Source organism: Melanotaenia boesemani, chromosome 21 (assembly GCF_017639745.1).
Source record: "Melanotaenia boesemani isolate fMelBoe1 chromosome 21, fMelBoe1.pri, whole genome shotgun sequence".
Lineage (NCBI taxonomy): Eukaryota > Metazoa > Chordata > Actinopteri > Atheriniformes > Melanotaeniidae > Melanotaenia > Melanotaenia boesemani.
In genome coordinates, this window is record NC_055702.1 from 4,613,497 (window position 1) to 4,637,215 (window position 23,719).

The 23,719-nt window shown below is 38.4% G+C and overlaps 1 protein-coding gene across 5 annotated transcripts in view; it reads left to right on the forward strand.

The window, feature by feature from the left end:
• The first annotated feature begins 6,774 nt into the window (after positions 1-6,774).
• Positions 6,775-23,719, forward strand: part of LOC121632740 (KAT8 regulatory NSL complex subunit 1-like) — a 31,201-nt gene continuing 14,256 nt past the window's right edge. For 2 of the 5 annotated variants that reach the window (XM_041974451.1, XM_041974453.1), the window contains exons 1-2: positions 12,107-12,688; positions 15,370-16,840. In XM_041974451.1, the coding sequence (XP_041830385.1) occupies positions 15,438-16,840 (1,403 nt within the window). In that variant the 5' untranslated portion in view covers positions 12,107-12,688; positions 15,370-15,437. Of the gene's footprint in view, positions 6,802-8,998; positions 9,069-12,103; positions 12,689-15,369; positions 16,841-23,719 lie in introns of those variants that run through there. The other 3 variants (XM_041974452.1, XM_041974454.1, XM_041974455.1) reach the window with 3 other exon arrangements.

The window sequence follows — 23,719 nt, forward strand, 5'->3', positions numbered from 1 at the left end:
TGTTGCCAGCTGTTACCGGCCATCGTTTCCTGGTTAGATTGAAGGGAGAAGGGAAGAGATGTAGGAAAAAAGACGGGCTTTAATGGAGCAAATACAGTACAACTGAATGTGAGATCTAAAAATTACCAAGCTGATATTATTCAGAAATATGATAGCAAAAAAGTCCACTCTTTGGTCAGTTTATTAAATAAATTTAAATCCTGTGTTTATTTTATGGAGTCATATGTAATGGCTTTGTACAAACTGATATGTTTTAATCTTGTAACTCATTAAGAATGTGGTTTTAAACATGTAGTAGATATGTATGTTTATAATTTGCTTATGAAGAGCAGATATGGACTTAAACATGACTTTAGATGCTGATCCTAAAATTTGAACAGAGGAAGATGAATGTGCTGTTAAACTTTAGGGTCTGTTCAGACAAAATACAACCTGAGCAAGCTGGAAAACAACATGGCGTCTAAACAAACTGAAGCATGTTGTCATTGTTGCAATTTATCATTAACAAGTTTACATTTAATTCACAAATATGTTGTTTTTTTCTACTTTACTATCTATATAGTTTCTATCCATAACATTTCAGGTTTTATTTTTTAAGGATTTTAAACATTCTTAATGGATTAATAGATAGTCTCTCTTGGTGGTCTTTTGTCCTTCTTCTTTTTCTTTGTTGTTCTTCTTCTTCTTTGAGACATACATCCTATGGTTGAAAAATTTTTCCAAGCAAACTTTTCTCCTTTAAACAATCGCTGCATCTAAAAGGCAAATTAAAGCATCAGCTTCCTTTGTTTCACCTCAACTCTGCTTTACACTTAATCTTAAATCTTAATCTTCCTCTAGTTGTTCACTATATTTTTAAATTTGCATCTTCATTGTTGTTTCAAAAAATAAATATTACAGCACATCTCTGCCTTCCGTGACAATTAAGGTTATTTTTTTCTTAATTCAGTATTTCTCCAACCTAATGGTGGATCAGTCAACTGCATGGCTGGAAGGCCTTTAATGACGTCATAATACAAGTTCAGTTGTTTGTGTCTGGAAGGGAAACAAAGGTTTGATCATGAGAGGTCTGTCCCATAAAGCATGAGTCATGAAAGCCGGCTCTTATATGTGCTTATTTATATATGGGGGGGGTCGGTTAACGTGGTTATTTAAGAGTGCCATCTATGTAAATAGCAGAGCTCAAATTCAAGGGAATCTGTGGGGCTGAACGTTAAACGGCTTATTGTTGCATGTAAACAACAGACACTCTCATTATGTCCACAGATTTTTTTCTTTCATGACAAGCTCCTGTTCTGCTGACGCATGAAGCTGCATCATTCATTCTCCCCCTGAAACCTTGCTTCCCAAGACCTGACACATGAAGAGGTAAAAATAATTCCCCTGCACACAGACCAAGCAGGATCAGTGTGATGAAAATATCACAACATAAAGTTGGACTCTGGTTTAAAAAGAATTGTTAGTAAGAGTTTCCCTTTAAGCAACGAAGAGCTGCAGCTATTAAAGTGTTATTTTTCAGCAGCGTTAGAAAAATGATGGCACAAGCTTGAGGCTACCTGAAGGGGCGTTTTAAGGACACATGGCAACACTTTAGTATATGTGCACAATAAATACAGAAGCAAACTTGAATGATGGTCTGCAGCATATTATATTGTTGCTAGAGGCAGATATAAGTATTTTATAAAGTATTTGTCAGCAACTTTAACTACTACTACTGCGAGTATCCATAAGCCAAGACTGATTTAAATATTCATGTAAACATTGTAAAATACAACTGTAATGACATGCAATATAAATATAATGAATCAGATATCCCTACAGATCATAATATCAACACTATAGTGATCTAAATAATTTATTCTGTTTAAATGCTGCTTTTAAAAGTTAAACAGGAGGGATTTAAAGCAAAGTGTAATTGAAGACAAGAATTTCTGCATACTGGCGTGAAAACCTGCTCGACTTGAACCTGCTGGTGTGTGTGATGCCTCAGCGCCATCTAGTGTTGCTTTACTACAACTACAACTGTGTGTTGTATGTTAAACAAATTGTGAATTGTGTGGATATGAAAAATGTTATAACGTTTTCCATAAAAGGACAATGTTTTTTTTTATTTTCTGGTCCTTACCAGGTTGTAAAAGTAAGTAACTGAAATTTTAAAGAATTAATTATAATAAAATAATAAGCACCAATTGTACTGTCACTGTTATTATTAAAAAAAATAGATTTTGGATGATTTTAATACCTTTATTTTTGTCTTTTTCAGTCATTCTCTTGTAGATTTGTTGCTGTGTTTGGGATACATACATAACATAACATAACATTCTCCTCCTTATTGTGTTAACATTTGAATGTTGCAGACCAGCAAACTGGCCACAACTTCTGCTTTTATAGAGGTGATCATACTGATGATGATCGGTATCATTAGCAGCACCTGGTTGCTACTTACTCTCTTCATTTCTAGGAAGGCAGTAAAGGTATGTTTAATTTTCACACACTGCGTCTGTATTTCGGCGTTTGTTACATAAATATTCACATGGTCGCTTAAAGTTGCATTTACTTCACTTAAAGATGCAGTTTTAACACATATTTTTCCTTATATATAAAATCTTTTAATTGAAAAAGGATATACTTTCCTTCTCACAATACTATTTTGACTAGCCAGATTGATGAGGCTGCTTAGTCTCAGAAAGCTCAGTTATTTTTTAGGCTATTATTTGCTCTTTAAATTGCAGTCTTGTCAGACAGGACTGATTCTTGATGGAGTTTTTCAAACATCACTCTGACCTGGTGACATGGAAAAAGTAATCTTTTTCCATGTCACGCTGTGGCGCTGTAGTGTTCCTCCACACTTTCTCAGTAGATGATTCGAGCCATTTCTGACATCTGATTACAAACATTTACTGTAAATGTTTATCAAATGGTTCAGAAAACCAATGGTGAACATGTGTGTTATGTACCGACTGTGTTTCCTGTCACGTTGCCAAGTAATTGCTGAATTATTGTGGCTCTGGCTCCAGTAGTTTAAAATATAACCAAAATATTGCTCAGTGCTTTATTAAACCTGCATGAAGCAGCAACATTTCTACCCAAACAGGGAATTACCTCCGTAACTTATCCTTACCTCTGCTCAAAATAATGAATATACAATATTTTATTTAGATTTTTTTTTATTTATAAATAAGGACCAAAACACAGTTATTAAAATTAAATAGAACTATAGAACTAAAATCATTCATGCTGAGCCGCTTCTCTCCCACACAGTGATGGAGATGACTTCCTGCTTCAGTCATCATAATGAAATAAAACACACACACACACACACACACACACACACACAACTGATTTCATATAAAGGGTGGATTTAGTTTTCAAATCAGAAAAATAAAGCTGCTGTGAAAGTGCTTTTATGTTGCATTCTCTTGGGTGGCCAGCAGAGGGCGACACCTCTGGTTGCAAATACAGGGCAGAACGTAGCCGGAGAAACGATTGTTTTTATCTGGTTTCTTTCTCAATTTATTGTCTTTATCACTACATTAAAGTCTTCTCCAATACAACATTATGCTCATTTCATAAAACTCCGGCCCCAAGTCGAGGAAATCAGCTTTGAGAATAGAATAGAATGATTGTATTGCCATTATAAAGGTGTGATATAATTAAATTAAATAAAAGTGAAATAAACCTACTTAAACCTATTTAATAAGTTATTAATGAAGTGATTATTAAAACTTTATTTAGTTATGTACAATGAGATTAAAACACAACACAACTCCCTTTGGTATCTATCTATCTATCTATCTATCTATCTATCTATCTATCTATCTATCTATCTATCTATCTATCTATCTATCTATCTATCTATCTATCTATCTATCTATCTAAAAGGTGACAGGACATCAATGTATGATAAAAGGTCTGCACTTGTATGCAGCATATTTTAACCCTAGTTAAGTTTACAAAGTATTTTACAACATTTTTCTCATTTACTCTAACGTTGCTGTCATGGTGTCCATACAGTCATATGCAGCATTGGTTTGCTCTCAGTCGGTATTTCAACATGTTAAGTCTCAAAAATCAGAATAACGATGGCTAAAATATTTAAATTACGACTCTAAAATGGTTAGTAAAACAAACGATAACATGATAGTCTCCATGTACATCATATGATCTGTGTAAAATGCACTCCGCTATAATTATGTGTGTATTTTAGAAAGGTTAATGGGGAAATATTTTTGAAATTCATTAGTTTTTAGATTCTTTTCTCTTTTTTTTTTAATTTATCTACACCTGATAATCTTAAAGATGTTCACTTTTTTGTGAATTTTATTTAATTCTTTACTAACAAACATAATAAATACAATCATAAATAAATGAAAAGGAGCATAAAGAAGAAAAAATCTTATATAATCTGTCCCTCGTACACAAATAAGTTAACTAAACATAATGAAATATAACAACATCTGCAGACCAACATGCTATTAATTCCCAACATATAGTTAATATTTTACACTTCACTCACTTTCTACACAACACCGCAGAGCAAAGCAGAACAAAACAAATGCACCTCTTTTATTATACTTTCTTATATCAGTTTTAATCATTTAATGAAACACAATAATCCATTTTTCTTCTTTAGTTCCTTTGTCCAAATTGTTCCATAAATGAGTGTGAACTTAATTTGAAGGGCGTTTGTTTGTTTTTAACATTTAACGCATGGCCAGTTTCATTCCACTTTTCAGTATTTAACAGTAAAGCTTCCATTTATCAAATCAAAGGCTTCTTATTGTTGCTGCCTTGTTTTTGTGCATGTCTCCACTGGGAGTTTAAATCGCTGCTGATCGCCAGACATTTGAAGTAGGATATCTACTTTGCCATCACTTTGGTCTTTCCCTCCACTGGACTGCTTCAGAAATGCTGCTACTAGTGTTTTGTTTACCACTTCTAAACCGCTTTGGATCCAAGTTTTAGGTCTTTATCTTGTACGACTTGTATGAAGGTGATGTGCAATTATGACGAGGCCAAGTTAAAGGCAGACAGCTTGATGGTTCCTGCAAAATCCATCCATCCATTATCTGTACCGCTTCATCCAATGAAGGGTCACAGGGAAGCTGGAGCCGAATCCAGCATTTTATCAGATGAGAGGCAGGTACACCCTGGACGGGTCACCAGTCCATCGCAGGGCCAACACACAGAGACAAACAACCATCCACACTCTCACTCACTCCAAGAGAGAATTTAGAGTGGCCAATTAACCTAACATGCATGTCTTTGAACGGTGGGAAGAAGTTGGAGAACCCGGAGAGAACCCACACATACACAGGGAGAACATGCAAACTCCACACAGAAAGGCCACTGTTCAATATTTTTATCATCATTTCCTAATATATATAACCACACAGAAAAAAAGATGCGCACACTTTCTTGTCAATAGTTTCCTTTTACTCAAGTATTTTTGTATATTGCTATATTCCCATGTTTTATTTCAAATCGTCTTGACCAGTACTACACGATAACCCTTGTATTATTTATCATTAGGCTATCACATGTAGAATTTGGAGTAGAGATCTACACAGGCTCAACAGTTTTAACAACAACTGACTATTTGAAATAGATAACCTTAAAAGCCTAACTGAATTATTATTATTATTATTATTATTATTAGATTATGATTATGATGATGATGATTATCTATGCAGAAATATTCCTCAATATTTTAATTGGCTCTACTTGTTATTTCTTTCTCGTCACATTTAACAAACTTATTCCAAATTTAAATTTTCTTTATTAATTTAGCAAAACCTTCACATGTGCATTAAAACTGCTTTCTGCCACTTATTCTTGGTCAGTTTTAACCTTCAAACCACAGACAGAAAGTGGAGAAAGTTGGAAGACATTTCAGGAGTGGTGGGTGAACTGAAACCAGTTTGGCATAAGTGATTATATATATTGTTCAGCATATGTGCATAATTTGTTTATGCCTCTTATTATTCTTAATCCTCAAAAGGTATCAGTCTAAGTCAGGCCTTTGCTGCTGAGCTGATCCCAGTTATTTTTAATTCACTTTGGATGCAACAGAGAGAACAGACTTACTGCTGCTCCATAACTGCAGCTAGAATGTGAAATCCTGAATATTTATAGCACAAAGACATTAGAAGATATTTCTGTTCTTCTTTGTTGGTCGGCTACACGGATGCATCACCGTGCATCATCCTAAACTTCCCTTTTGTGAAGAATTTGCCCGCTGTTGTGTCTCCTGGCCTGCTTTTTAGGGGACACCTATCCAGACCAGTCAAATCTCACCCCAGAAAAGACAATGTGCTAAGCCATTAGATACGAGAAATAACATCAAATAAAATATTCTTAACAAACTCGTCTGCAGCCATTAGCTCGATCTGATTTTTTATTTGCGTCAGCCAGTGAAAATCAGGAGCACATTTCAGGTTAAAGTCTTGAAAACAAGGCATTAAAAATGTTATTGTAGTTACTGAGAGTGAAAACACATCAGGCTGGATTGAGCGCAGCTAGCATGCGTCAGGCGTAAACAACACTCGTATTGTGGCACAAGAAAACCAGGCATTTAGAGATCATGGGGGAGTTATTAGAGTAGAGTGGATATTTTTAAAATAAAAACAATATATTTGTATAATTAAGTTTAGTGCTATGAACTTTCGTCCATATTTCCGCTCTATGGGCATTTGTAAAGACTGACATCTATGGCAGCCAATAGAAAGCCTCAAATTGAAGTCTCGACCAATAGCAGCGCAGGAGGTGGATGTTATCGGACGTTAGTAACAGGACAAGCAGGTAAGTGAGATTTTGTCTTGTTATTTTCTTAAAATTAAGGAATGACCCACTTGTCAAGAAAAAACACCGTTTCGACTAAAACTTCAGATGTTGGATTTGAGTTGGTTTGATTTTTTATGCACACTTTTCTGTTAAACGTGCAAAAAATGGTAGTCATTGTGAAGTCAGTATGGGATCGGGAAGCAAACAAGCTAGCGAATATTAGCTTAGCCTGCTAGCTGGTTGGCTGTTATTGGCCGGCTGCTTGGCGAGTCTCAAACATTAGCCTGCCTAACGTTAGCTTCTGAACGTACGTTCAGAAAAACTACTGTTAATTGTGCCTTTAAAAAAAATCACTGGCAGCGCATTCTTTCACTTGATGCTCAATTAATAAGCTGCCATGTAACTTCCATTCAAACTTCCAATCTTTATTTATTCATTATTCAACATGTAAAACTTTTTCATCTTAAATTTGCGACGATAACGTTAGTATAGGTAACGTTAGCCAGCTAGCTTTAGCTTGCCAGCTGGACGTGAAAACCGTGAAGACTCACGTCGCTGCCAACACAGTTAAAACTTTGCTATGTGAGCCTGGCTCTGTGCTGAAATGTTTGAACTGGAGTTAGCCACAGAAGCACAATCAAAACAGCTTGTTTAGCCGTTAGTTTACCATGTTTACAGTGAAATGCACGTCGTTGAAATGAATGAATGAATTAAAGTTAATGCTGCTGGGTAACCAAATGTAATGATCAATGAAAAACCGAGTCTGTTGCAGCATAGACGTGAAAGACGAAGTAAACATCAGATTATTTGCATTTAGGAATACAATGGTTTGAAACTACCGACCGAGTGATAGAATGTAATTAAGTACATTTACCAAAATAATGTAACTATAATTCATGTTGTACATGTTATTTGTTTGTCTGTCTGTTGTTTCTTTTTTTACTATGGACCATGAGTCCGCAATAAAGAATACTACTACTACTACTAGATTAACCTGTTTAGTTATTAGTTACTTTTTCACTTAAGTAAGCTTTACCTAAAGCATGAGGAAAAAAGAAACCATTTAAATCATTTAAAGTAGCTGTGATGACATCACCTACTATTGTTTTATAGATTTCACTAACCAGAAATAAGCAAATAACTAAAGGAAATAATAAGCAGGTTAATTTATGCTAAAATACTATAAAATGGGGTAGAATAAGCCCTTATTTGTACCTTTTAAGAGGGACGTTCACAATTTTCCAGCAGGAGCTAGAATATACCAAATAGGAAGTTATTTAAAATGAAAAATATTCATAGATTTATAAGATAAAAGTAAGATACATAAAAAATACATGAATAATAAGCATGTTAAATTTTATACAAATATACAAAATATTTTATATATTATTAGAGCTCAAGAACAATTATTATTTGCATCCAAGTAGAAGTAATAAAAGGGAGCTCCACTTAAACCAGCTATGGGTATAAAACCGCTCGTTTGCATCAATCAATGTAACGAGTTATTACTGTATTCCTACACTGAATATAATAATATGAGTCACACAGAACACATTTTTTAACCTGGCACGTTATAAATGTCATTATTATTATAATCATTAAAATGATAAATGTTTACTTTTTTCTCATTCATTTCCTAGCTGATAGTGTTATATCAATCATTTCATGTAATTTTTTCACTGTTTGAGATTTAACAGACGCTCTTTGAATGCATCTAGTATGTCCTTGTTCTGGTGTGTGAATTAACACCTCTTCCTTTCATGTTAGTATTAAAGATTTTGGAGTCAAGTGAATCATCACAGCACCAACATGTACATATTTTTGTTTTTACAAAAAAAAAAAAACTAAAAAAACAAAACACAGTTGTATTGAAGAACTAAGAAAAACCTTGTTTACTAATCTGAATCCTTGCACGGATATATCATCCCATCTGCTTGTTTATCAGACTTATGTGTATTGTTAAATTATAACTAGGCTCACACTCATGTAGCCACATATAGTAAGATAAAAACAGAGAAAATCACCTGTCCTCTTTATCTAACGATGTATAATTTAATAGTCATGGTCATCTGCAAATTGGTTACCGTTATATTTTATGCTCATTTTCTTCTGTCTTGGTGGTTGTTAAATTTTTTTCATCCTATCATTTTAAATAGAAAACAATCGATTGACTTGTTTCGATTCAACTAACTTCTTATTTCTGTGTCATTTGCAGGTTTCATGTGCTTCCTGGATTTATGCCCTTCTGGACTACTGAGTGGAGTATTTCAACAATGGAGTTAAAGGTATTCCTAAATCATAATTATTATTCAGTTTATATTGTAGGTCTTTTTTTCTTCACTGAGGTTGAGAGTGATGCTCTCAACCGGTCATCTGTGATGGTCAGTGGCAATGAAAAAGGATATCGTGGATGCAAATCAGCCGCTGCTTTCAGGTGCCAGAACTTGCCTCACTGGGATAGCAGCCCTCCTGTTTGGATTTTAAGGTATTTGAGATGTGTTAGTTGAAGACGCTCGCTGGACGTATGAGGAAGTGTTTGACACGAGTGAGTTTGACGCACATATCTCCGGAAGTGTTGGTATTGGCTTGGAATCCATCAGGAGCACTCGGGGGTTGCTGGCAGATCAGACATCTTTGGATTAGCTTCTGCCGCTGTGACCAGAAGCAGGAGACCAACATGGATGGATAAAGGATTTTCAGAGTGACAGCCATCACAGGATTAACACAACTCACTGGATAACTACTAAAATTGCCATTTATGGGTTCCTGACATTTGTAGGCTTTCTTGCAGAAATGATATTTAGCTAAGCGATCAGGTGGATAGGTAGTTTCTCTCTCTCTGATTCTCACACACAACCCAGTGCTGTTAGCCTCATTAAGTCATTGCACTGGCTTCCATTGATTACATAAATCTAACCATGAGCTTTACACATTACCAGATGATGCCTAACTCCAATTCTTAATCTAACTTCACATTCAGCCTTGTTCCTAACCATGACCAGGATCTCAGAAATTACATAAGGACCTGACAAGGTCTTGATCACACACACACACACACACAAAACAAGAACAAAAACACACACACAAAAAAACCCAAAAAACAGATGGTGTTAATGAGGTAACAAAAACAAGAATACACACTTACACAGTGATAATCACTGATTTTCCATGCTTGTCTGCCCTGGCAGTGTGATGGTGCAGCAGGGTCTTGCCGGGGCTGCGTGAAGTAAGCAGGATGCATTCATTTTCATTACACATCAGAAGCGTTAGTCCCAAACAGCAGCTGTTGGTGGTGATTTCTAGGCTTAAAATCATAGCTAGAAACTAATCTCAACATTGTAAACATCCCATGTGCAACAAGTCCTCCTGGGGAAAGGCTTCCAGTATGCAGGAAGTGATAAACAATTGTTTACTTAAATGTCAAAAGATAAACTAAAGAAACGTGCAAAAAATAATCACAGCATGAAAAGGTACAAATGTGCCTTTAACCACAGAAATATGTAACAACAGGAAAAGTGCTGCTTTGTGAAGAGCAGCACAAAACCACTATAATAACCATGACTCAGCTCATTTATGTAGTCCAATTACGCAACAGAGGACAGGTGCACCTGATGGTTTGGGTTCATAACCACTAATATTCCTACAGTGTAATACCACTTGTAATGTGCAAGAACTCTTTAAATAACTGTACTTTAACATGGGCTCAAACAGCATGACACCAACAACGGCCTCTCTTAATAGCAAGTACCAACATACTGAGCAAAATTAAATGAGTTCTTAGTTATACACTAATGTCACGTATAACAACTACGTATAACTCATGTCCCTTTAATGTGTTTTTTATACAAAATTCACCAGTTAGATGGTATGAATAAAGAAATGAGAAATATAAACCATTACTGAAAATGGAGGAACGCTGCCAGAAAATTGTTAGCTGTTAAACAGAATACATTTATTAGATCTATTTATGTTACAGCTATGTTAGCTTGAGACAAGTGCATTTAGTCCTGGTTGTCTTCTTTCATAATATAGAAATAACATTGATAATGGGCTTATTGGGAAACCAGGAAGAAAACATAAACAAACAAAAAACATAATTTGCATTCTGCAGTTTAACACACTCAAGCTATTTATTTCACTTTGTAGTGAGTAAAGTTTATTTTTAAAACCCTTTTCACAGTCATAAAGCGTTGTACATAAAATGAGTAAAACAAATAAGAAAATTAACTAAATAATCACCAATAAAAGATCACATAAGAAACTGTAAAATAAACAGTTAAAACCTACAAGTATTCCCCTCGAGTCACAGTGTTAAAGGTTTCCAGATTTATCAACATGCTCTAGTAGTAAAGACCATATGATCTTAATACAAATCTTTATATCTGCGACCCTGTTGGCATCTGCTCCATGCTCTAATTACTTTTAAATTACTTACAAATAGTTGTGTGTTTCAGTAGCAGCATTATCAGTGTGTCAATGTCAGCCATATTTGTTATCTGATATGTAAATTCTAGGATAGCTATAAGAGTTTTGGTATTTTTTCTCCTTAGGCCAAATAAAAAAAATAAATAAAAAGAACCCAGGCTTTATTGTGTTGAGACTGTCAGACATACTTTATATAACTTAGATGGTGCTGAACTGTATTGAAAAAGAGTGAAATCCCACTGTGCTGTATTTTACTGTATTTATTGGCACAGCAAAATACAAATGATGCAGGTTCTGATGCAGACTGAACATATGAATGTTAAAATTATTAATTAAATAAGCCTTAATTAACTCTTGTTCGGGAGTGAGGTTGCATGTAGGTGCAGTAGGTTTTATGTCACAGATGTTTGGTTGTAGTTGGTGCCATGTTTCCTAGACACCATGTGGTGTTTTATTACGTTTGAGCTTTGGCTGATTTTCACAGTCCTGTGGAGAAAAGCTCCTTCATGTGGCCACCGGCTACACCTTCACAAAGGCTGCTGTAGTGGTGGGCGATCCAGTTCCTGTTCAAAGTGACATGAGAGACGCAGTTTGGTCTGGGCTCAGTTTTCTCCGGAGTGGTGGGGTGATGCGCCTTAAAAAATACAGAGCATCATTGTTGCGCTACTATTAAACCAAACCCGTTAAATGTGTGTTTAAATACTATTTATTCGTTTGTGTAAAGAAAAACAGTTGGTCTTAAAGCATACGGGGTTTGTGCGTTGGTGTGGTTGAGACGAGCAGCAATATTTCCAGTTTAACCAGCACCGCCATCACAGCCGTTTGTGAATAACAAGTGCAAAAGTGACATTGCGCTATCTTTTGGAAGACAATGCCCTCCTGTGGTATCTTCTTTTGAGCCTTTATGTCGTTTCTTATCTACCCTTTACTCTAGCGGCGAGTATGAGAAATGTCTCCCGCCTACCAGCAGGCAACACGCGCACATACACACACGCACACACACAGCACTTCTATGTTTGTCAGACTCAAATCCGAGGGAGAGGAGCTAGCCGCCATTTTCTAAGCGTCTCTCCCTAAAACGAGAGAAAAAGACTGGCGACAAACTGTCATCTGGATTACATTTAGCTTACCGGGAATCGGGGTTTTCGACAAAGGATTGCCGTGAAATCGCCTACATTTCAAGTAATTTGGAATAGGAAGGACTGTTTTACGGCCTTGTGTTATATTCGCTGTGGCGGCGAGGCGAGCTAGCTGGCGAGCAAGGTGTAGATCGTTGATTCGCCCATTGCTGAATCCGGAACGAAGCCGAGCGGCTCCGTGAACCGGGCCCTTTCCGCATTCTGACTGCATTTTTGGATTAATTAATGGCACTGTGATCGAGCTAAACCTCGTTTCTTGTGTTATCGCCCTTGTTTTTTTCCATCAAAACTGCAGGGGACTGTTGCCGAAATTCCCTCGGATAGTGCAACCTCGTCACGTGGTAGGTTCCTCCTTTTTCTTTGTTAGCGAGCTAGCCAGACTGCCTGGGTCTACTCCCAACTTCTCAGCTTTTCACATATCTGCTTTAACATCACGTATTCTCCGATCGCCCACCAGCTAATGTGTTCAAGTAAGGCATTGTATGCCCCGCCGCAGATTTTCAAAAACGAGTTGCTTGTGTTTATTTCCTTAGTCTAATTACAATGCATACCATGTCTCCACTCTGCAATAGGTCGGGAAGGGTTGTTTTAAAATAGTTAACCACAACGAGGATGTCTCATTTCATGGCCAGTTAATACCATATGTGATTTCATAGATTGTGTATTAACTCCAGGTTCATTGCGCGTGTTTAGCGTGGATTTTGACGTGTTACATACATTACTTGGGGTGTAACTGACTTGAAACTATCATTGGGTGCGCGCAGGTTACGTAGTCGCCGACTAAAATGTTTACTTGCTTAACGAGGCTTGCGTAGAGCTCAAAGTTGGCTTCTGTCAAAACAGAAATGACTAAGTTATGCGGGTATATAATGATAGATAATGTGGTTAGGGGCATGTCTCGTTTCACTGCAGCTGGCTTGTGAGGAGAAGCACGCCAGCTTGCCAGCAGGTTGTTTCTTGCATCAGCAGCTTTCTTGGGCTAACGTTAGCCAGAAGCGAAGTGCATTCATTTGCACGCAATGTAAAGATTGACAGGATTTGACGAGATATTTATCTCTCGGTCCTTGAGAGTTTGCTTGGTGTCTGGTGATCGGTCGTTAATTTATACTGCCACGTCTTGTTGAAACCAACTGATCGTGGGCTGTTTACCGCTGAGGCTAATTAGATTTAGGCATGATAAAAAACAAAAAAAACGTTTATACGTGTGCATATCCAACACCGAGATGTCAGCAAGCCCTTTAAACGTACAAAGGCTTTCGTAAACACCAGGAAGACATTTTGATGGTTACGTTGTGGTTGGCTAACGTTGGATGTGGACGTTTTTGTCGCATCTCAAGCCAAGATGATATAGAAAATCATGGTGATTATCATTACGCCTTCTGCTAGCGTTGATTGTTATTATTAATTCACCCCGTGTGGCATGAACACGCCGTGTGTCTTTGGAGGGGAATGGGTGTTTTTCTGGAGATAAATTGCATTGCATAATCTGCCTCGGAAATACCAACATGGCGTAGTGCGCGCTGACTAGAAACTGCGGTGAAATACTGAGCCCCCATTCATCTGACCCTGCAGACGATGTGCGGAGATGCAGCTCTTATCTTTCAGTGTTTGAAGGGAGGCTTTTTAAAGTTTCACACGAATATACAATCAGCCAGTCGGCATGTAAGATATGTTAATCATTAAAACAATGCTAACGCCATTGGCCTTCTCTTTTGATAGCAACATTTTCCACCCATATTATCTGGGTATTCGGGATGGTTTGATAAGTTCAGCTGAAAATGACACAGAAAACCTGTGAGGATGACATCATGTGCTTTGAGCTAATGCTGGGGCCTAAATCCACCTACTTACACTGCCTGTGATGAACCTTGCTGCACACTGACTTACCAGGGCATATGTAGGGCAGTGGGGTTTGGGCAATTTGCATCAGCTCTGGTTTCTTCACTCAGAAAATGGGTTGTAAAGCTTTTTTACTTTTAACAGAAGTCCTGTAAGTGAATTACAAAGCTTTGTTCACATAGGTATAGTTGGAATTATTTATTGGTTTTGGATTTAGCTCAAGTGTCTGCTGTTATTCCATCTGCATCCTTACTATCCAACTTCCCAAGGTCATAGAAATATTGATTACACTGATGACAAATTAAATTTTTGGGAGAATTTAGTATGAACTAATTAAATATAAAAGATCAAAGATTTTTCTGGTTTGGATAATCCTTTAATTTTTTTTTAACATATATTTTTGTTGGATCGTTTTCAGTAACCTTTACAGCTGGTAGGTCAACAAAATGCTGAGTCTCCAGTTCTTTCTATTCATTCTTTAACTACGTTTGGCACATGTTTACTTAAACTTGTGTGTGAGAGTTAATACAAATAAACTTTCTGATACTGATTCCTAGTTTTAACACTGAATATTTGTGTCTAATATAGAATTACTGCTGTCCATTGGGTGGTGGTTAGTAGTTTTCCACAACTCAATTACGTTACAGAACCTGTTGTGCAAGTACTGTAGTTTTGTTGTATATAGATACAGCCTGCTCTCATATGGGTTTACAGTTATGAAATATGTCTTTAATGCAGAGATTATTTAAAATAAAACATCTATATTTATTTCTCTGAACATGTTTTTTGTTTTTTTACATGATCACAAGACAAATAGTTATTTTCTTTAAGGTGTTTATTTGTTTTTCATCCATGCTTGACTGTATCGGTGTAAATGAGACTTTTTAGAGATTCTGGTTTCAGTTTTGTATCAGTACTCTCTAAGATGCTTCAGGTGTGTCTGTATTAGTTTTACAGTATGCTGTGATGCCCATTCCTTTGCAGGATTGTGAAAGTTGCCTGTAAATTGATGAAAGGAAAATATTTGTAACCGATGGATAAATGACAACTCCTAAACTAAACTCAGCAGTTATTTAAGATTTTCTATCAAAAGGTTGTCAAGAATACCTCTATGCAACTTTAACTTTATTCTCTCCTCTATCCTTTTTTCTTTGTCCTTATTTTCCCTCCATGTTCTCTGCAGGCTGTCCTCAGGTGGGGCAGTAAGCGGGTGGAGTGGAGCAGGCCGCGGTGCCCGTCCCTCTGCACTGCATGGCTGCGATGGCGCCCGCTCTCACCGACGCCCCAGCCGAAGCTCACCACATCCGCTTCAAACTGGCTGCCCCATCCTCAAGTCTCTCACCAGCCAGTGCAGAGAATAACGGTAACGCCAGCAACATCCTCATCCATAGCAGCGGCCCCGCTAAGTGTAAGGTCACCTCTGAAGAGTGCCCTCTTGACTTTTGCGGCGGTGACCAGGAAGAGCAGCAGCAGCCGCCACAACCCGACTCTGTGTCCCAGGCCTCGGCCTTGGGCAAACTCCAGCCACTGGTGGCTTCTTATTTATGCTCTGATGTGACACCTGTCCCCTCAACTAAGGAGTCAATCAAGCTGCAAGGAGTCCTCATTAAACAGTCTGTGTTAAAAAGCCACAGAATACTGCCCAGCTCCCTGCTCAACGGCGGCGGAGACTTCCTTCTGAGGAAGAGGCAGACAATAGAACTCTCTGGTGGTCAGCTGAAAAGCCTCATGAGTGGCAGCACTAACGGGAGTGGCCAGCCCACGGCACCTGTCAATGGCTTGGCCAAGAAGCTGGCCACTATGTCTGGTTCTGGCTGTGTGGTTGCAGTGAATGGTGACAAGTCTTCTGCCACCACAGAACAGCCCCAGAACCTGCCACTGGACTCAGAGACCTTGACAGCTACTATTTCAGGGCATATCCCAGTGATAGGAACCCTTAAACAAAAGCATTCCTCTGGGGTTTCTCAAAATACTGATGGAAAAAACCTTGAACCACCAGTGCTTCACTCTGCTGCACTTTCCCCCTTTACCCATGACAACTCGAACTCCACTGAACAAGTGAACTTGGATGCGGCTGATTCTCATACACCCACCAGTCAGCCACAGGGTTCTGATAGGGAGAGGCCAGGTAGCAGCCAGCAGGGCTCCCCACCTTGCACTGCTCAACCCCAGGCTCCTCTGCCCTGTAGTTCCTCCTCGGACAGCCTTGACGCTCACGTCAGAGAGCGCATGCTCCTCAACAGCAGCCGGCAAGCTGAGATCGAAAGCCGGCTTCGGCGCCTGCGCAAACGTCTTCAGGTGGTACAGGCTAAGCAGGTGGAACGGCACATCCAGCAGCAGTTGGGGGGGTTCTTGGACTCAGCTCTTAGCAGGCTACTAGCCGGCAACCGCAAATCAGAGGCTGCCACCCCTTCAGCTTCATGGAGGACTGGACGCCACTCTTCGTCAAACAACAGAGACAGCCTGGGTCGCTTCCTGAAAAGTGGCTCCATGCCCCTGGAACTGGAGAGGCTGTATTTGAGCGGCTCAGCAAACCTTCATTCAGCAGAAAGCGCCTTTGACTCAGATGTAACAGAAAGTAGCTCTGGTGGGGACTCTGACCTGGAAGAGGAGGAGCTGTCCAGAGTGGACATTGAGCAGCGACATGTTAAAATGTAAGTGCAGTGTCCTCATCCACTTGTTCTCTGACCCAGTATGTGCACAGTACTGGATGATACTTTGTGAAGGTCTAAGTTGAATCTGAAAAGCATCTATTTTTAGAATAAATGGTGAGCTTCTACAGCAGGATTAATTGAAAAGTGGCTGTAAGGTTAAACTTATGTTTTTGAAGGTGTTTGCAGCTGTGAAAGTCCCTCAGTTTCCAGGCTACTCTGGCATTGCAGGAGCTAATGACAATTATAACTGCTTGGTCTGCCTCAGAAGTGGTAGGGTCAAACTCCAGGGAGGGTACAGATACAAGTTGCTCAGAGAGCATGTGTAGCCGTGTGGGTGGTATCCTTAAGAGAAGGAATGGAGGCGAAAGAAAAAAGCTCTCTCGTCATACAGTTCTTCCTCGTGAGAGGACCTAAACTGAAACTAAATGTTCTGGTTATCTGCAGAGCGAATAAGCGAGTGCACACAGCCTTTTTACTGTTTTGATTTAAGCTAAAACCGAGAAGGAACATTGAGTCGGGTCGGGGTGATTTTGCAGGGGGTGTGGATTTTTGTTTTTCCATGCTTCCTGTTGTAATGTCAGGTTTTCCTCAGCAGGGCCGTGGAAATTTATTCCATGGGAAGTGCACATCAGAGTATACACTTTTGTGGCATTAGTACTGAAAAGGCAAAAAAAAAAGGGTACAGCAGGTGGTTCAACAGCGTTAATGGACTTACTGATCTGTGTAGGATTGGGTAGATTATTAACAAAGAAGCTCAGGGCACCGATTTCTTTATTATCCTTCTCTTTGCTGACTTTAAACCCTTGACCTACATATCTTCATATCCTTACAGGAAGTTTGTATGTTATATGCATAATCCAAAACCTAAATAGAACCTTTATGTAAGATGCAAAGCATAGCAGTTAAACTGCAGTGTTTTAAGGTCATTTTAAAGGAAAATGGACAATATAATAAACATTTATGGTTTCCTTTTAGGATTGGATGTTTATTACAAATACAATCATGCACATGTGAATGATTGTATTGCAAATGATTGTGTTGAATCAAATTCCCTTTGGTTTTTTTTTCTCAAACCATAGCATTTTAATACTTGAGTAATGCATCTTTTGCAATCATTTTATAAATACTTTTTCCAAAAAAACAAAACAAATGAAAAAAAAAACAAAAAAAAAAAAACAGAAAACCTACAAGTCAGTGTGGGTTATTACAGATTTAAAAAATATGTTTGTAAGATTAGTGAATGTTATCATAAAATAGTGTAGTAACACAGAAAGGTGTATGAGGAAAAAAAAGGGTGCAGTCCTGATCACTAATAGCCATTTAAACATTCATAGTTCATTTCATCTTCTGTCTTTTCTAGATAATATACCATTGTAAACATGTTGCGTCTTGTTCCCAGCCATTTTGTGTGTGTGTGTGTGTATGTGTGTATATATATATATATATATATATATATATATATATATATATATATATATATATATATATATATATATATATATAATCAGCAGAAATGGCTGTTTTTCAGTGAATTAAAGAGTGATACATTATATACTGAAAACTGTAATAACTGATAACTGTAATAAAGCAGCTTGTATAAAAAGTTATATAAGAAAAAAATAAGATTTAATCAATCATTAGTTAACAGCTGACCCACATGAATGACTGGAAAGGCAAATGTTGAGCCTGTGCTCTAGTGAAACACACCCTTACTGGAGTAATCTTAAGCAAACTAATGTCACTTTTTCCACAAGGAAGATGACTTAAACCTGAAGCAGCTAGTTAAAACATGCTCTGAAGGAAGTGAGGGAGCACATTAGCCATTGGTATTAGAGGTGTAATGAAATTGAGGCTTAACGGGCTCAAAGAATTATTTAAACATGCTCAGTTGCTTCATTTGAAATAAATCTTGTTTTAAAGTTTTGCAATATTGGAACATCAAAGATGTACTACTGTGTAAATACTTGTATAGTGGCAGCACCAGCAGCTCTAATTATGTTTTGCACACTGGGTGAAAGCTAATTTTGATATTTAAAACTTAAATCCTGTATAAGCAGTACAGTCATTTCATCCAGTGGGTAAAAAACTGGTTCTCAGTTCCCAGTCTGGCCGACTCTTAGTTTGTTGCTAACATGTCTTTCAGGATGTAAGGTGTGTGTGTTTTACTGTGCCACATTTTAACAACCACTGTTTTGTCTCAGTCAACAATTACTGGCTTACGGCACTACACCAGTCAACACTACAGACAATGTAACGTCTTCTTCAGGCAGCAGCACTTCAATTATTTAACGCCAGCGCTGTGAAAAATAACCTATTTGCTTGTTTGGATGCTTTGCATTGCTTATATCTAATCCCGTCATCCCTGTCCGTACTGTAGACGTGCTTTCCCGTATCTTAGAGGATTGGGGGCCAGCCAACATCTGTTGCTGAGCTTATGCTGCAGGGCCTTTTCCCTCCAGCCAGTGTTTCTAGTGAATGTGACGTCCATAATGGCCACTGCGAGGGTGTGGGTGCTGCTAGCTCCGGTTAATGCCAGCCTCCTTTTTAACACTAGCAGCTGAATTACTTGGATACATTAGATTAGCTATGTTACATGGAGCACAAGTTGTTCTGTATTAAGAATCGAGTGGGTTCTTGTTTCTGAGGCAACAATAATGCTCATCAGGAAATCTCAGATCTTACATAATGGCTCATAGACAAAATGAAAATGCCTGAAATTCTGTAATCTGAGCAGTACCAAAATGTCCCCATGTTTGCAGGCTTTTGTCTGTCGCTTGATAAAACTATGGCCAGATGATCCAGAGTACATGTTGCTTGTTTTGATCTTTATGCATTTGGACAGTTAAAACGGCTGTTGCCTGCTGCACGTGAATTAGGGTGATTGAAGCTGAGACTACAGCGTGCCTTTCATGCTTATGGCTCAGCATTACGCTGCATTTGAACTGGCTTTGCTATGTTTTTCCTTATTTTTATTGCCGCTGCGCATGTATGCATGTATGTTTGAGTGCCTGTGTGGATTTCTGTCCTACTTGACACATCTGGATGTGTTTAGCTCAACCCAAGTTCCCCAGCACAAACCCACAGGCGTTACATAACCCCTCTCTTTTATGTAATGACTGCTGCAGCTCGCCGGCTGAATTTACCCTCTCTAGTTTTTCCTGCCCCACACCCTGTCCTGTCAGGTCTGCCTTGCTCACAACCCCAGCCTCAGAGCAGTTTCTTCCTGTTAAAGAAGAGTTAAACCAGCTGTCCTATGAAATTCCAGCCAGACATCCTGGAACATCAGAATAAACCTAAAAAATAAGGCAATTTTTCAGGCCCTGGATGCTTCAGTGTTTAATTTCTTTTAATGTGTTGAAATTCCTCGACTCTAGAGAACAAAGAAATTAAGATGACAGCTGCTGCTTTGATTTCTCTTTCCTCTTGTTACTGAGCATAAATGGCACCCGGTTTGTGAAGCATAATTACAAAGTGGTTTTTATCTAATTTTATGTTAAAAAAAAAAAAAAGCAGATCTGTGTTTTGTTTCACCTCGTTTCATGCCACATTCCTCACACATTTTTGTACAGAGTGGCCATGTTTCAAAGTACGACGTATTAGACTGCAAATTATGGAATTAATAGTTTTACATTTTTTTGCTTGTGTTATCTCTGATCTTAGTTTTAATTACACACACATTAGTTCTCTTTGCATAGTGTGTGCTTGGAAATTTAATAACTTCACATTTAGAAAACATGAGTATCATATCTGTAAATGAACAGTTTCAATTAGTCCTGCTTTTAAGTCTACAGAGAAATGAGCTCCAGCTATGAACTTCTGTCTGTTAACAGCTAGTATCTTCATTGCCAGCTTTTGTGAAAATGAGGCCGTTCAAATCAAATAATTATCATTAGATGAATGCAGAGCCTTAGACTCAGTCAACATTAATAACCCATAAAGTTGTGAGCATGTAAACCTGAGTGATCGTGTCAGTTTTCTTACAATCTTAACCTGCTGTGTTAAGTTCCTTCATGTCCTTCAGTATCGCTGGATGTAGTTCCAGTTCTGTGTGCATGTGGGATGATGAATGCTAAACAGTTCCGTGCGCAGAAATTACCGGAACAGAAACGAGGGTAGACACCAGAGGAGATGTTGAGTAAAACAGTTGAACCAGGTACCTCAATAAATGGATTGTCAGAGTATTTTGACCAAACATGATGTAATTCTGGTCCTTTTAAATTCTTTATTTTAGTTATGTTTGAGTGAAGCGACATGCTTACTGAGTGGACCAGGCACAGTTGTTGGTGTTTTTGTTGCATTGTTGTGTGGTTACATTCAGGGTAAAATTGTTAAAACACAGGGCTAGGTGCACATTTTCGCCCCCAGAGAAGCTTTGATAGTGGTGCATTTAGTCGTAATTATAAAGGAGACCTGGAGAGATAAGTTCTGCCCCTCCACCACCTCCCCCCTCCAAACTGCTGGACAACCATGACATGAAGAGGGTGCAGATGGTGGCTGTACTTAAAGTTACTGATAATGGGAGACAGCCTCTGTCATTTGAAAAAGTGAAGGGAAAGGAGAGATTTCCATTGTTAAATCAAGATGTCGTGCAGTTTGGACAGGCCATACATATAACGCGAGGCAAAAGTTCAAATGCAAGCTGTGGCTCAACGTTATCTCACCACCGTCAATTCTCAATCTGTAAGTATTGCTACTGACAGTAGATCATCATGACTGATGGTCACAGGAGTAGAGAAGCGGAACGACTGATGGATGTACACTAATTACATTTTTGAAAAGAAAAATGAAGACAACCTCTTCTTGTACAGAATTTTGTGTTTGTGCCAGATTGACAGTTTACAAATGCCCGAAGGCTCTTACTGTGTTTTGTATGTAAATTATGAATAACCTAAAAGGATTGAAGAGGTTCCTGTTGTGTGTGTGTGTGGGTTTTTTTTTATGTATTTATTCCCATTTCATTAGCTATTAATTTCCTTTTATACTCGACAAGTTTGGCTACTGGGAAAATTAAACGTGCCAGTCACTTCTCTGAAGAGTAAGTGGCTAAAAAAGCTGAATGTTGAGGCCTGAAACATAAATAACTCTTTAATCTGCACCATGTGACAGGACAGCTTTTTTCCCCTCTACAGATAACTAAACCAGCTGGGCATGAATTGCATTTTATCCCACTTTAACATAAACTTCAGAATTATCTCTTTTGGTTGTCGCTCCAGATTCTTCACCCAGAGATTGATGTTAGAGGAGAATTGTTTTTAATTTTATTGAGACATTCAACTGTGTTTTGTGCTCTGCTGATTCTGTGCTACTGTTTTGAAAAAGCCTGAACCAGTTTACAAATTTTGTACCTTGACTCATGGTTGAGACCTTGGATCGAAGCGACATGTTGGCATGTTTGCTGAGCCCGTCGTGTTAATGCAACATTGGACGTGTGTGTGTGTAAGTTTGACCAGAGCAGACTCGTATATATGATGGCTGTTGGAGCTGAAAACCAGCCGATGCCAGTCAGTGGCTGGTTGATTGGCACGTCTTTGTAAGAATAGAGTGCAGCATCGTCTTCCTCATGTTAAAACGTCCTTCCTATCCAGAGTGGATTACAGTATAATGCATAAAGCAGATTTTTTTTAAAGGAGTTTGCATATATAAGCCTTAATCAACAAATTATCAATGTTAAAGGGGTAATGCACCCTAAAATGTGTTTTTTTTTTTTTTTTTAGCTGTAAACAACATAGTATTAATTGTGAAGAAATTAGTAATAGTAAATAGTCATTTATGTCATTTCTTTAAGAAACATTTTTTTGGGGATCAAAAATGGCTCATAACACCCCCTACAGGGTAAAACCAGGATTTGTTTTTCGTGAAGTAGAGCCGTACTTGAGTCTGACTGGTGCTTCTCTACGTCACAAGAAAAAAAAAAATCTCACAGCCCCTCCCTCCAGATTCAAATAGGCGAGTCGACGCCTTGCAGGTGTAAAAAAAAAAACACGCCCATCAACACATAAAGGAATGTGAACTTTTATGGTGTAAATTTGCTAGTTTCAGACTTCTATTCTTTCACAGTTTCTGAAGTATTTTCCTGCAATGGGACGGATTTGTGCTTTGAGGGGTGTAAAAGTAACACCGGACTTTATTCTTTACCTGCTGATTCTCATCTGGCGACAGACAGCAGCTCAAATCGTAGCAGCAGCAACTTCCTGCAGCTGCTACAACCTGCCGCGAGTCTCCACAGCTTTCCAGAGCTGCAGACAGGCCAGCTAACAGCGCTAACGGCTCAGACTGATACACTTCAGGACCACCTGGTTCATGTGTAGCTGAGGAGAATCAGGAGGGGAAAAGTCATCCACCTCAAACACTCTGTGGTGTAGCTGCTTTATGAATCTGTCTTTACATCTTGCTAGTGGCTGCTGAGCTGCTGTCTGTCAATCATTTCTGCCTGTGTATCCCGACCCGCCAGCTCTCCGTCCCCTGATCACCCCACACCTCCCACCCCAACCCTCGCAGTTTCATTTTTCAAAATTTGGCAGTGGGTGGAGCTACACATAAAGTAGGGGGTGTAGTTACACTTTAAGTGAAAATCACAGATTATCATTTTTAAAATATTGTATATTGTTCAATACGTCATAATCAAAATAGGAAGTTAATCTATATGCACAGAAAACAAACCTACTTTAAAACAGGTGGGCAGAAAGATGGAGTGTGGGAACAACTGGTCAGTAATGACTCTGTGAATGAAAGCACACATGAGCAGAGTGGTTGTTTTGGGATGAAGGAGCATCCTTTGCATGCATTACCAGTGGAACGAAGTATCCGGTGTATCTTTGGTCGGCTCTCTTTCCAGGCACCTGCTGGTTTTTTGGCAGAGAGCAGGGCCATGTTTTTCAG